This window comes from Castor canadensis, chromosome 19, assembly GCF_047511655.1.
Source record: "Castor canadensis chromosome 19, mCasCan1.hap1v2, whole genome shotgun sequence".
NCBI classification, from domain to species: domain Eukaryota; kingdom Metazoa; phylum Chordata; class Mammalia; order Rodentia; family Castoridae; genus Castor; species Castor canadensis.
Genome location: NC_133404.1, coordinates 37,696,193 through 37,712,048, shown reverse-complemented (window position 1 = coordinate 37,712,048; position 15,856 = coordinate 37,696,193). Strand labels below are relative to the sequence as shown.

The following is a 15,856-nucleotide window of genomic DNA, read 5'->3' as shown; positions in this document are numbered from 1 at the left end:
CCAGAGGAAGCAACTTGGTCAAGGTCATATGTTCTGAGATTAGGACTTGGATCTCCTAGCTACTGGCACAGAACTTTTTATACCAAGTCATCTTGCCTTTGTCTTTTAAGGATGGACTACATAAATCAATCATATGATCTTTTATTTTTTCTAGGAGGCAGTTTGTCCAGGGGATGAATTGGATTTCTGTTAACAATGGCTTTGAATTATAAAGATGTATTTTATTTTCTGGTCAAGAATCCTAAATGTAGGTGATTCCAGGGTTGGTTCAATGACCTGCTGATGTCAGGGTGTGAGGCTGGCATCACTGGTGCTTCTCTTTCCCTTTTTATTAAGGTTACAAGATTGCCACTTTAAGTTTTCTGTCCCTCCCCAATAATGGCTTTCTCAGAAGGGAGGGAGAGGGATGGTGACAAGAAAGTGCTCTTCTGCAATGTTCTCTCTTTAAGTAGGTTTGAAAATATTTCCCAGAATCCTCTCTGGAAGAGGTCATCCCATGTCTTATTACTCTTTCTGGATTAATCACTGACCAGAAGAACTGGTTGAAGATGACCATCTTAAATGAACTATGACTCATCCCCTAGGGTTGAGTGGGTTCGTAGGGCAATTTTTCTGAACACATTTTAGTATCTGAGTAAGAAACATGGCTTCCCTAACAAAGAAGAAGAGAGAAAAAAGCTTCTGGGAATTTGATCAACAGTATCTACCACATTCAAGAGTTTATTAAAGATGGACTTATCCGGGGGGCAGGTGGCTCACACTAGTAGTCCTAGCTACTCAGGAAGCAGAGATCAGGAGGATCACAGTTCGAAGCCAGCCTGGTCAGTTTGTGAGACTCTGTTTTGAAAAAAATCCATCACAAAGAAAGGGCTGGTGGAGTAACTCAAGTTGTAAGACCACCTGCCTAGTAAGTGTGAGGCCCTGAGTTCAAACCCCAGTGCTGCCAAAAAAAAAAAATAGACTTGAATTAATAGCTTGGCTACACAGCTGTTTTTACCATCCTAGACAAGTCATTTCAGCTCTCTGAAACTTAGTTTTTTAATCTATAAAATTAAGATATTATCAGTGCCTACCTCATAAAACTATTGTGAGGATTAAATTATGCACATAAAAGACTCATCACATAAAGTGAGTTCATGCTTGTAATTTTTTATTTATCTATTTTATTCAATAACTCTTCAAGGAATCAACTCTTTCTTCACTAGCTTCTTGATAAACAAGATACACAAGTCCCTCCCCTGATGGAGCAAACATTTTAATACAGAAACATAATAAACAAGATGACCTCCTCCATCTTTCATTCCTTCACTGATAGGAGTGATGGGAATTCTTGAACTCATTTTTTTTTTTAGATGGTATGGGGTTTGAACTCAGGGCCTCAAGCACTCTGTCACTTGAGCCATGTCGCTAGCTCTTTTTGCTTTATTTAGTTTGTTTTTCAAACAAACTGGACTGGCCTCAAACTCATGATTCTTCTACCTCTGCCTCCCAAGTAACTGAGGTTACGATCATGTGCCTCCCATATCCAGTTTTTTTCTTTTCTTAGACAGGGTCTTGCTAACTGTTTTACCCTGGCTGGCTTTAAACCACAATCCTCCTATCTCCACCTCCAGCGTATCTGGGATTACAGGGATGCATCACGATGCCCAGGTCAATGTATTCTTGATAGGACCCCACCCTGCAACATTTCTTTCTCTACAGTCCTATAGCCTTGTCACCAAAATCAGGACTAATTTATTTTGCTTGTCTTTGTTAGTCACCATGAGAGTCCCATGACTTTTTCCCCCTTAAGCTTCTCTCTGATGCCATGTACCTTCTGATTGGGAATGAAACTTGTTCTCCTCTGAGGATATTATTTAGCGATGCAGTCCCAGTACTATTGCTCCTCACTGACACGGCCAGACTATTCTCTCTCTCTCTCCTTTCTCTCTCCTCACTAAAAAAATACCATATTTGCATCCCTTGTCATCAGAGTGTATCTTTTCCTACAAATTCATGTAACAGTCATTTACTAAACCCTCTCATTCCTGGAAAATTTGAATCCCAAGTTCACTGCCACATTCCAACAGAGTTCTGTTATAAGTCTTGTTGATTTCAATAATTATTTTTCCAATATCCTGGCCCCTCAATTGCTTTACCTTCCATCCAAGAGCATTTCGATGAAACTCTCTCTTATTGCCCTCTTATCTTCACGGACTTAAATTTCATGGTCCAGAACTGTAGTCGCTCTCTGAACACACCCCTGATTTCTTTGTGCCTCACTTCTTACTGAGTTATCCAGCCCTAGTGTCATCTATCTGCATCAGTCAGTCCCTGTGCCTTTTCGCTGAGTGTGGCTGGTGAGAAACACACAGCGTTAACCAATGGCCCCGTGAGTCATGATCAAGAACTAAATTCATGAGCAGGAACTTCCAGAAGTACTTGTACTGCCAGCCACCATCCTTCCTTTTTCTTTCACCGTCATTGATGGCTGTTTAACAACTCATCCACTATTCTCCACTTCCTAGCCTCTCAGGCTAGGAACTCAGTTCCTCTTTCAGGATTTAGTCCTCATCTCTTTAAAAGCCTGTTCTTTTCTTGCAGTAGTAGGTATTGAGCCCAGGGCCTGTGCATGCTAGACAAGGGCTCTACTACTTGAGCGATGCCCCTACCTCTTTTCTTTGTATTTTGTTTTTGGGAGAGGCATTTTGCTAGGGCTGGCCTCAAACTCATGATCTTCCTGCCTGCTCCTGAATAGCTGGAATTATAGACATGCACCACACTACCTGGTTATGAACGTGTTCTTGACCAAGGCCACTAGTGACCTCTACTCGCTCAATCCAATGGTCAGATGTCAGTTCTCAGATGTTCTAACCTGTGGCAAGTGGCCACTCCTGCTTCCTTGACACACTTTCTCTGTTGGACTTCTCAGCCATTGCTGTGTCCACTTTCCTGCTTGGCCCGCTGGGTGCTCCTTTTCATGGTCTACTGCTGGGTTCTTCATCATCCTGCCCTTTAAATATTGGTATATTTTAGGGCTCAGTCCCCAAATCCCCTCCTATTGCCACACCTCCTTTAGACAACTCATTCAGATCTCCTTTAAATACTATTCTTTTTGGTGTTACCCTTAACATATATCCAGAATCCAGCCACTTCATACCACTTCTGCTGCTACCACCCTGGCCCAAGATGTCAACCTCAGTCACTTGGAATATGAAATGGCTTTCTAACTGGGCTTTCTGATTCCTTTCGTTGGAGGAGAGGTATTGTAGAAGGAAGGTCAGGGAGGGCCTCTCAGAGCTTAGTCCTGAAATATAAGAGGGAGCCAGCCACGCAAAGATCCGAACAGAGAACACCACACGGCATGTGGATGAGAGATTTGACGTCTCAGAGGAAGGAACCCGCATAGAACATCCAGGGACTGCTCAATACCTCGTTAAGAAAAGGGGAAATAGCAAATTCAGAGGAATTGTCATAGGTATGGAAGAACAAGAGATACATTTTATTTGAAAAATATGAATAGTCACTTTCCTAAAATACTATGAAAGCCTGCATAAATCAAACAGGAATCTCAAAAAGTGGATGAAAATAGTTGTTTGGTTAGCAGAGTATTTTAAAAGCTGAGAAATTTATTTAGCAATTTGAATTTTTGAATTTATGAAGCTATAACAACAGGATCTCAGGCTGGGGATGTGGCTAAATGCATAGATTGCTTGCCTAGTTTATATGAGGTCCTGGGTTCCATCCTCAGCACTGAAAATAAAATATTGTCTGTCTTCTATAGTGCAGCACTGGCTGGTTCCTTTAGATGGGGCTTATACTCCCCAGTTTTCCACTGTTGCCACCACTCCCTAATATGTGCCCGGCTTACTTCACCCACTGTGTTACTCGTCTTGCTTCTGTGGGCATCCGACTTTGTAACCCTAAGATCAGGGGTATAAGAGTTCATCAAATCCAATATTTGAAAGGATTCACAAGACTCCATCAAGTATATTCCCAGAAGGCTTTTATTTAAAGGCAAAGAATACAGTGGGACACGAGAAAGAGAATGTGGGTAAACCCTAGCCATTCAAGAGACATCCAGGCACAAGTTTCTCAGTGTCTTATTTGTGCACGCACCTGTCTCCAGTCCGTGTGAGAAATCTTAACTTAACTTCGGAAGAGCTGAGGCAGAGGTGCCCAGGGGTGTTTTCACCTCATGCCAGGTGGTCTGACTCACCAGTTACTCCACTGAAAAGCATTAGTAAACAAACTCACCCTAGGGACCGTAGGGGGATTTCAGACTTCAAATGGTACATCACACACCTCACTACCCTTATCTTGGTCAAGAGCCAGAGTCAGATATCCATGTGACCCCAGAGATAAAGGTAGGCCTTTCCCAGCTGTAAATCAGTTCTACTTAACACAGGAGATAAGGCAGCTTATTTAGAGCCACTGTACCAAAAAAAGCATCTAAGTTCTAGAAGGACTGATATGACCCGGATCATAGATTTAACCATCCTTGTCACTTTCTGATCCCTTGCTGTGACAGTCCTGCCATCCTCTTCTCCCCACAACCATTTGCTTATTCTAAGGCAGCCAAGCTGCCCTTCCACCCTCTTTCTGGTCACCAACTTGCCAGAGCTCTTGTGTCCCTTCTCTGGCCCTTGCAATTTCCCTTTTTTCTACTTAAAAAAAAAAAAAATTCTGCTACGTTGTGAGTTTCCAGAAAGCAGAGGATTAAGACCTATTTATCTCCACATCCCTGTTGCGACTCACTGAGAAGGAACAGGGCTTAGCAAATTCCACACTATCTCTTATATATCCCTGCCTTAGCTGCAAGCTCTCAGCTGTACTCTATAATTGGCTCTGTTGTGATTCCCTGAACTTTTTTTGAGGGGGGGGTGGTCCTGGGGTTTGAACTCAGGATCTCACTCTTGCTAGGCAGGCGCTCTACCACCTGAGTCACTCCTGCAGCCTTTTTTTGTGTTGGTTATTTTTGAGTTCATTCCTCCTATTTGTGTTCCTTTGCACAGCTGGGATGATAGGCATATGCCATGGCACCTGGACATTGGTTGAGATGGGGTCTTGTGAACATTTTTGCCAGGGCTGGTCTCAAACCACAGTCACTTCAAACTTTGCTTCTTAAGTAGCTGGGATTGCAGGTATGAGCCACTGCACTTGGCCCTTGGACTGTTTTTTATATCTCATCAGATACAGGGTTCTACCCTGTAGCATAGACCACAAGTGCAGTCACAACATAGCTTTAAGTGAAATGACAGAGGCATTGCTGAGTCTCACTGGGGAATGATCATAGCTGAGATGCCCAGGACAGCTATCAGAGATGTCACATGTCCACTGGCCCAGTTGACACCTCTCACCTGCAGTTATTCTGAAAATGATGTACCAAAAGGGAAACTGCTTTTCTAAAATATCACTGTCATGGTTGTAAGTGAACAAGCAACTTCCATGATCTTACAGTATTTCCAGGGATTATTATTATTTATTTTTTAGCAGTACTGGGGTTTGAACTCAGGGCTTTGAGCTGCTAGGCAGGCATTCAACCACGTAAGCCACTCCAACAGCCCTGTTTTTGTGGGGTTTTTTTGATATAGTGTCTCAAGAACTATTTGCCTGAGCTGGCTTTGATCTTCCTGATCTCTGCTTCCTGAGTAGCTAGGATTTTAGGTGTGAGCCACCAGCACCTGGCTCTGGTGGCTCTTAATGCCTCTTGTTTTCAGCCCAAGGGATATGCCAGATGCTGTCCTGCTCTGGAGGATAGGGTAAGCCCTGTGAATCCTACAGTTCAAGAGAATACTATCCTTCAAGAAGGTACACTTTAGGGCTCAGGGCATGGCACAAGAGGCAGGGTGCTTGCCTGGCATGGGTGAAACCCTGGGTTCAACCCCCAATACCACAAAAAAACAAAAGACCACGTTGCAATGGATTGAAGAAATGTCAGGGAGTTGTCAGGAACTACCTGTTAGAAATGGGAGCTGGAATGGAGAGAGTTTAGGTGGGAGATACTGATTTTTATTCTTGTGAAGTATATGCACACTGTCAAAGAAATATTGAGGTGTTTGCAAGAAATGGGAGCTCATGCTCCTCCCAGGATAATTAGCTGACTTAATGTCTGTGCATGTATGTCGAAGAAGCCAGGAATAAAGATGGTCATTGCTTATGCAGGGTCACTGCTTATACGGTGTGACTGCACATCTCATCCCGCTGGCCCCGGTGCTGAGAGAAAATATCCTCTCTGTGTGAATGAAGATTACCGAGAGCCAGGGAGAGGTTTGGGATGTGTGCCAGCTCTCTGCAAGGAAATCGGGCATCACAGCTTAGGAACCACAAATCTCTTTATCCCCTTTGACCTACCTCATGATCTCATGATTCCCTTTCCTTTTTTTTTTTTAAGTGGTATGTAATTTGTAAAATCTTTTATTTTACATGAGATTTTATTGGTTTTCTTAAAGAAAAATTTAGAATTAAGAATACAAATAAAAATGCAAAATAAAGGTGATAAGTATTTTGACTCAGACTGCAAAAGTAGTGCTCAATGATGAGAGCTAAGAAATAAGGAGAAAAACAGACTATACTTCTGATTTCCCCCTCAATTCATTTTTTAAAAATCAAACGAGAACACTCTTCAAATTAAAAAGTAATTGGAAATACACAGTGATGATCTTTTTTGGGTTAAAATCAGTGGCATATCCTATTAAAACAAAAGGAGCCGGGTATGCTGGGTCATGCCTGTAATCTCAGTGCTTGGGATGCAGAGAAACTAAAGCAGATACCTTAAAGCAACTGAGGCCAATAGGAAAAGGAGACCAGGAACTAGAGAAAAGGTTAGATCAAAAAGAATTAACCTAGAAGGTAACACCCACGCACAGGAAATCAATGTGAGTCAACTCCCTGTATAGCTATCCTTATCTCAACCAGCAAAACCCCTTGTTCCTTCCTATTATTGCTTATTCTCTCTCTACAACAAAATTAGAGATAAGGGCAAAATAGTTTCTGCTGGGTATTGAGGGGGGGAGCGGGAGGGGGTGGAGTGGGTGGTAAGGGAGGGGGTGGGGGCAGGGGGGAGAAATAAACCAAGTCTTGTATGCACATATGAATAATAAAAGAAAAATGAAAAAAAAAAAAAAAAAAAAAGAAATCTTAAACTGCCTGACAATACCATTAGAAAGGGACTAAGGTAGAATGAAGAAAATTAGAGATGGACCAATTGGAGCTGTAATACATATACATACATGGAAATATCACAAGGAAACTCCCTGTGTAGCTACCTGTATCTCAAACAAGCTAAAATGTCATGTTTTTTGTTTTATCTTTTCTCTTTTTTCTCCAAAATTGGAGAGCAGGAAGGCAGAACAAGTCCTGCTCGGGGAGAAAGGGCTGGCACCAGTAGGAAGGAAGAGGTGTTGGAGAAAGGGGTAGGAACGGGAATATGGTGCAAAAAAAATGTGTGCACATGTAAATAAATGCAAAAATGATACCTGTTGAAACTGTTCCGGGAATTGGGGGGGAGTGGATAAGGAGAATGGTAGAGGAGGTGAAATATGTCATGTATGACATATTTGACACATTGTATGAACCTGTGTAAATGCCACAACGTACCCCCACCCAGCACAACAATAAAGGGAAAACAGCAACATGAATTTGATTCCTTTTCTTAGAATCTATTTTGAGCAGAATGAGCAATGAAGACAAGGACAGGTGCATAAAGGTACCCTTTCCTGGGTCAGTTAGGAAAACAAGACTGTGAGGCGTTCAATGCAAATGTAAATACAGTGTGAAGGTGTACACACACACCACACACACAAATTCACAAGTAAAACATGCTAATAGTCTTTGAGTGGTGGCACATAGCTTTTGCTTTATCTTTTATGTACTTTTGGATGTTTTGCAGGTTTTTCTATAGTGGCTATGAATTATTTCATACCATTTTATTTATTTATTAAATTAATATTAATTTAGCACCCTGTATGTGCCTATTCTGTGCTAAGTGCAAGACACAAAGGAGGGAACTCTGTCAGACAGAGCCGACACCAACCCTCCTCCAGGAGTTGACAGTTCAAGGAATTGGACAAGTATTGGAAAAAGATAGCTAACAGCGAATAGAGATATGTGATATGAAGGAAAGGACAGCATGCCACAGAACGTTGAGCAGGACAACCAAATTTTGTTTGAAACAGGGATCAACAAACTATGGCCTCAGGCCTGTGGCCTGCTTTTATTTTTTATATATTTAAAGTGCTGCACAATTTTTTTCCTTTTTAAATTTTTAATTGGGATACATAATAATTGTACATATTTATGGGGTGCAGTGTAATAATTTAATACATGTAAACAACATATAAAGATCAAATCAGGATAATTAGCATCTGTTATCTCCTTAAATATTTGTCACTTTGTTGTGGTGGAATCTTCAGATTGCTCTCCTCTGGTTCCTTGTAAAATAAACAATACCTTTCTGTGCTGTCAAGCACTAGCTCTTATTCCTCCTATCTAAGTGTAATTTAGTTAGGAGGGCTACGCACTTATTTATTTTTATTTTTATTATTGTATCATTGTTGTACTGTGGGTACATGGTGATATTTGGAAAAGTCTTTGCAGTATATCATAGTTCACCCTCTCCTTTATCCCTCCCCATTCTTAGAACAGTTTGGACAGGTCTCATTTTTCCATTTTCATACATGAGTACAAAATTGTCCACCATATTCACCCTCCTACATCCTTTCCTTATACCCCTACCCCCACTGGTATCAAACCCTAGACAGGACCTGTTCTACTTTCCTGGCCTCCATTTTTGCAAAAAAAGACATTTTTGTTTAAGATATCTATACAGAGAATTTAGAAAGAAGAAGAAAGTAAGCTGGGTGCCAGTGGCTCACACCTGTTCCTTAACTACTTGCTAGGCTGAGATTGGAAGGCTCACGGTTCAAGGCTAGCCAGAGCAAATAGTTCATAAGATCCCATCTTCAAAATAACCAGAGCAAAATGGACTGTTGGTGTGGCTGAAATTGTAGTGTGCCTGCTTTGCAAGCATGAAGCCCTGAGTTCAAACTCCAGTCCCCTAGTTCCACCAAAAAAAAAAAAAAAAAGTGATGTGACAAGAGACCATAGGAGATTTTACAAGTAAAGTATTTATTCTCTGGTCCTTTAATTTTATGGCTCCAATTTGGAGCACCAGAGTTGTCTCTCTAAAGAGATTATATTTAGTCTGGAATTTAGGAATATAAGGATTAAGGGGAAATAGTTTCTCCCTTAAAGCTTTATTAGAGAAAACTTGAAAAACATTTTAGTCCATGAAAGCATTTAATTGGAACCTGGCTTCTTCTCCAGGTACAGAGAGAGGGAGGTATTTAAAGGGCACGCTGCTATAAATAAGTCCTTCTGCTGTTCTCTATTCCCTTTCTTCAAATCTGTTTAATACATAGTTGGTTTGGTTTTAAAATGCTACTGTCTTATATCCATTTGTCTGAGCCTGTGGTTTTCTAGCGGCACAGACAATTCTTAGCTGCACTACTAATAACAAGAGTGTCTTTTATGGATTGTGCATTTGCTTTTTACTGTGCCGGGCATCCTGCTCAATACATTCAGGCCCCTCTCCTATGTCATCCTAACAACTCTGCAAAAGGACTATTATTGCCTGTATTTTACAAAGAGGCAACAACGGTCAGGGAAATTGAATGGGGTACCTGTGGTCATACTACTGGCAGTCATGGAGTCAGGATCCCAACTCGATTGTCCCAGTCTCAAGACTGGGCTCTTCTTTTTATGGTGCTTGTCAGAGCAAGCTCCCCTGTCCTCCAGGGACAGAGGTTCTATTTCCTTAGCTGCATTATCACTGATTAAAAACCTTTCCTCCCAACACTTGGAAGAAGGAGGAAGGTTCAAAGCCAGCCTGAGCTGCATAGCAAGACCCCATTTAAAAAAGAAAAAGGGGCAGAGATGTAGATCAGCGGGTTTGATTCCCACCACTGGGGTTGGGTGGAGGGGGTTGGCAGAGAACCCAACCTTTCCCATCCCTCCACATCCTTCCTTCCTTTGACATCATTGCCTCTACTCTGCAAGTAGCAATCATAGTTTTTCATTTCTGCACACTGGGGGGTGTTTCCCTAATACAGCACTCAGCTTGTTGAGTGGAATTGAAGTGTGAGAGAAGTTCCAGCTTTCTCACTAGTCCCTCATCTCCTTCATGCAAAAGTAATTTTTGATAACTCTATTGCACTCCGATTTCCCAAATTTATTATCTTAATTTCTTTGCTAAAGACAGATTTTAAATGAGTTTAATAGCACAGCCAGTTCAGAGGCATCATTAATTTCATATTTCTCTTCCCTTGTGGGTAGACTCGTTTTTCTTCCATCCCTCCTTCCTTGGCCTCCAAAGAGAACATCTATGAAGCTCTTCTTGTTCTCCCTGGTACCTTTGTTGCCCTGGACAGGAAGGTTTGCTGGTGAAAGCACCAGCCTTTGCGCCAGGAGACCAGTAATGCAGTGACAGCAGATGCTGGGACATCGTGGAGGTTCTGGGCCTTCTTGGGGCTCAGATATTGGATTCAATATCTAATTGCTAAGATTTGTCAATTTACCTAAGTGTCTAATTCAGAAAGAGAATACAGGAGACAGAAAGCATGCCTGTTATTCGAAAGGGAGACTTTGGTATAAAAATTATTAACTGGGTAATTGAAATGTTTTGAAAAAGCATCACTGAGGGAGTGAAAGCAGAGAGCAGTTACCACCTGCAGGACTGCAGAAATAACCAGAGGGATTGGATTTATTGTAAGTTAGCAGCTCAGAGAAGGGGTCTCCTGGAGCTGTATTGCAGATCTCAGAAGAGGGGATCCTGGCTGGCTCGTTCTGTTGTGGGAGGGGAGAGTAGGGCCTGATGTGGCTTCTGCTAACTGGATTCAGCTACTGCCATGGAAGGAATTGCAGCTGCCAGGGAGAAGTAATTCTCCATGAAGCTTAACAGGAAAGGAAACTCAGGTCCTGCCTTCCTTTTTCTAGAAAGAATCATCCTTCTAGTGCCCCCTACTAGAAGAGCCTAGCAGAGAAGGGCTTGACAAAGCCAGGGTTCAGAAATAGGATCTAGAAGGGTGGCTTTGGAACTGAGAGACAATAACTGAATTCTTAGCACATTGTTCATGGTGGGAATTGCAAATGGGTAGCTTAGCAATTCAAAACACATCTTGTGTGGCCCTCGTAGTTTAATTAGACATTTCTATGTGGACTTAGGTTTTTAAATCAGAAGATCTTCTAACCAGGAAATCCACAGACTTTCATCTGTTATGATTTATATATATATATATATATATTAGAAGAATGGGAAGGCAACTTAGAGGTCAGTAACCAGTCTATGAATGAGGTGCATTTGAGGTTTTTCTCTCAAATCATACAACTTGTAAATGAGATTTCTGGTTCCCAAGGCTGGCATCCTCAATCATCATCATCCCTTACTGTGGTTAAATGGGGACAGGTGAGCCCCACCCTCTTTCTACTGCAAGTCTGGTCCCTGGACTAGTAGCTCCAGCCTCACCTGGGAGCTTTTAGGAGCTGCAGAATCTGAGGCCCCACCCAGACCTGCTGATTCCGAATATGACTTAAACACAGTTTAAGCGATTTCCCAGGTGATTTGGTGCACAGTAAAGTTTGAGAAGTGCTGAAGATGCCTTTATTGAAGTAAAAGAAAAATGAACTTTTAATACTAGTGTTTTTCTTCAGGTGGGGCCAGTGTAGAGACTCGTTCTCAGCCAATCTCTGGATCACTCATCTAACTCCGTCTCTCTTTTCTCTCTCTCAGATTTATGGACTCACGCACATACAAGCAAGCATCCATATCCCACACATACACACACTCATACGTGCACGTTCTCTCTCTCTCTCTCTCTCTCTCTCTCTCACACACACACACACACAGAGTTGTTTATGATCTGGGTTCTGCTGTATACTTCAATCTCAAACCCTCGTCAGTGTCTCCCACACTTACTATGCTCTGAATACACCAAACTCCTGGCCAGTAGTTGCTCAAACACATTGGGCTTCCTTTTTCCTTTTCTGACTTTTGTATATCAGCAGCCACTGTCTTTAATGCACTCCTGAAGTCACCAAATGGAAATCCAAGTTTTATTTGTCCTTCAAGGACAGCTTAACATGATTTTATATGCAGAAAATCCTAAAGTCCACGAAAAAAACTGTTAGAATTAGTGAACAAATCCAGTGAAGTAACAGAATAAGAAACCAATGTGCAGAATTCAGTAGGATTTCTGTACCCAAACATAAGCTATCTGAAGAAGAAATTAAGAGAATGATGCCATTTACAGTAGCATACAATACTTAGGAATAAATTCAACCATGGATGTGAATGATCTGTACATTGAGAACCATAAAACATGGATGAAGGAAATTGAAGAAGACACAATTGATAGATTGGAAGAATTAGTACTTAAAATGTCCAAAATACCCAGAATGACCTAAAATGCAATACTAATCAAGTTTCCAATGGAATTTTTCACAGAAATAGAAAAAGAATCCTAAATTTTTTATGGAGCACAGGAGACACCAAATAGCTAAAAAAAAAAAAAAAATCTTGAGCTAAAAGAACAAAGTTGATGTCAATACACAATCTGATTTCAAATGCACTTCAAAGCTGTAGAGTGTGAAAGGAAAGGGTGGGAGGAGGGTCGATATGATCAAGGTACATTAAATGCATGTATGAAAATAGAATAATGAAATGCACTAAAATTGTAAAAAAAGGGGGGGGATAAGGGAGAGCAGTAGAGGGGTGAATTTGATCAAAGAACATTTTATGCATGTATGGAAATATCAGAATGAAACCCCTTGTGAAATTCATATATACTAATAAAAAATAATAAATAAATGAAAACCCACAAAAGAACCAAAAAGCCTCCAAAATAGAAATAAATTAAAAAACCAAATAAACACCAGCAATAAATCTGTCAAGGTACTGGCATAAAATATATAGACAAATGGAACAGAATAGAGAATCTAGAAATAAGTCCACAAATTTATGGTCACTTGATCTTTGACAAAGGTGCCAAGAAAACAGAATGGGGAAAGGTCAGTTTCTTCAATAAATGGGAACACTGAATATCCATACACAAAAGAATAAAAAACTGGATGCTTATCTCACATCCTGTACATTTATGCTATATTCCTCTAAGAGGTCTGAGCATTGGTTGTGGCTTGGAAATGGCCACTCATGGTTGTGTAATAAGATAATAAGATGGTAATGATCTGTTGGCCATTGTGGTTTTCGCTTGCACTGCTATCTTCCTTCCCAAATTTTCTACTTAAACATCACCCCTCAGGTGAGGACTTTTTAGTTCAAACACTTTTCTTGCTTAAAAGTAAAATTACAGCATTTCCCTCTTTTGTGGATTATGCATCTAAAAGAATTATCTTTCTTTAAGAATGGTACAGCTATCCTGATTTCAGTTAACCTATGTTGGCATGTGTACATATATGGAAAACTGGTGATTCTATTTTTTTTGAAATAACATTTGTAAAAACTCAACTTTATAGCTTCTAATTTGCCATAGATAACTTGACACACCCCATTTTTTATGTCTATGATATGGAATTTCTAGGCTGGGTTAAAATTTGGATCATTAGATTTTCTAAACATCAAACAGTCACTAATGTCTTGTCTTTTCTCTCCATCCTCTCTCTCTCTCTCTCTCTCTCTCTCTCTCTCTCTCTCTCTCTCCTCTCTTCACAGGGCTGATAGTCTACTTAGGGATGATGGCAGGGGCCTTCATCCTGGGGGGTCTGGCCGATAAGCTGGGAAGAAAGAGAGTCCTCAGTATGTCCCTCGCCATCAATGCCTCCTTCGCCTCTCTCTCCTCCTTCGTGCAGGGTTATGGCGCCTTTCTCTTCTGCCGACTCATCTCAGGCATAGGGTATGACTCAAAGACCTTGACTTGGCCTTTCCAGAACAAGGATCCATCTGTTCTGGCACTCTAGCTCTGTTGGTACCTCCTGAAAACCTTGAACTGAGTTTTTTTATTTTAACAATTCTGTAGTAGAGTTGAACCTTAGGTGAGCAGCACAATTATGCTGTAATGTCAGAATATAAAGTCAAAATAACCCAATAGCCATACACAGAGGGAACTTCCTTGGCTGCTCTTTCAAATTCTTGGGTTATTTCACTACAGAATCTAAGGGTGGAGTATAAGGCAACTTTGATTTTGCTATGATCACTTTTAGTATGTGCCTTGATTCTTTCTTTCTGGCATTTTCTATCTGCAGGATTGGGGGCTCTCTGCCAATTGTTTTTACCTATTTTTCTGAATTTTTATCTCGGGAGAAACGAGGAGAACACGTCAGCTGGCTGGGCATCTTCTGGATGGCCGGGGGAATCTATGCATCTGCAATGGCCTGGAGCATCATTCCGCACTACGGTGAGCCTTGGTCTTAAAATAACTCTGGGCCCTGGTTTCTATACAGCCTGGTACCTGTATCCACACAAATGTGTGATCTCAGCCTTACTCCCTGTATTCACACATAGCTCCTTTATGACCTTGATCTTCCTAAAGAGTGTTTCACATTTCAGACATGTTATTAATTTCAGTACACATGCCTTTTTAGAAATAATATGGTCTGTCCTCTCCCCTTCCCTTCCCTTCTCTCCCTTTCCCTTTTTCTTCCTTTTATTTGAAAGGTTTTTTTTAATTTAATTTTATTTTTTTATTATTGTTGTACTGGGGGTACATTGTGACATTTACAAAATTCTTACAATATATCATAATTGGATTCATCCCTTTCATCATCATCCTTTATTCCTCTCCATCCCCCATTCCTGGAATAGTTTCAACAATTCTCATTTTTCCATTTAGAAACATAATCTACACAATGTTTGCACCATGTTCACCTTGAAAGTTTTTTATCCTTTATCTCCTCCAGTCTTCCTCCCTCTAGCAAGCCAGGCTTTGATAACTCCATTTTATAGATGATAGATGTAACAAAAAGTCAAGAGAAGTCGATGACTTGTCTCTAGCATGTGGTGGGCAGGATCTAGCATCTTGGTGTCCCTCCAGGTGTGGCACACTTGCACACCTTCCATTCTTGTGCCTAATGTCACTCTTGTGTAGCTACTGAAGTGGGGCAGCCCTTGTAGATGATGTCTTGGTTTCAGCTGGGACAATCTTATTTATCCTAGACAGTCGTGAAAACTGTAATCTCTGGACAGAGACCTGGGAAGATGAACGGTTACTGTTGGTTTTGTTGAGAGTAGTGAAGAGAAGACAGTGGTTTTGAATTTCGTTATGCCTTTTGAGAATACTGGTAGTACCATCAAATCCGTCAAAAGCATTTTTGGTAAGCCACTGATTATGAGTCCTGATTTAGAATCCTGCAGATCCCTAGGGAGTAGCAGACAACTTTCCCTGAAGATTACCAATATTTCTCTGTCCGTTTACCTCTTCATTTTAAATCTGACTCTCTCTACTGTATGCTAATGGAAGCTGTACGTATATCTTTATAAGAAAAAGCTTGGATGTGGACAGTACCTGGTATATTGGTATATTACTGTGATCAATTGATAGATGCTAAAATCTCAGTGGTTAAACACAATAGAAGTTTCTCTGCTGTAAATTCTCACTGGTATTTCTGGTCTGCAGATGGTTCTGCTCCTTCAGTAATGCTGGAGCTCAAATTCCTTCCATCAGCTGATTTCACTGTCTTTTTTGGTGGGGAGGGATAGTGTGGGGTTGAACTCAGGGCTTCAAACTTGCTAAGCAGGTTCTCTACCACCTGACCCACACCCTAGTCCTTTATTGCTTTGGTTATTTTTGAGATAGGGTCTCGAGTTTATATCCAGGCCAGCATGGACTGTGATTCTCTTATTTGTACTTCTTGAGTAGCTGAGTTG

General features: G+C 41.0%; 1 protein-coding gene across 8 annotated transcripts in view; it reads left to right on the top strand.

The window, feature by feature from the left end:
* Sv2b (synaptic vesicle glycoprotein 2B) overlaps positions 1-15,856 on the top strand; it is a 180,320-nt gene that overhangs the window by 126,481 nt on the left and 37,983 nt on the right. For all 8 annotated transcript variants that reach the window (XM_020154402.2, XM_074062054.1, XM_074062047.1 and 5 more), the window contains 2 exons: positions 13,706-13,886; positions 14,236-14,387. In XM_020154402.2, the coding sequence (XP_020009991.1) occupies positions 13,706-13,886; positions 14,236-14,387 (333 nt within the window). The remainder of the gene's footprint in view (positions 1-13,705; positions 13,887-14,235; positions 14,388-15,856) is intronic.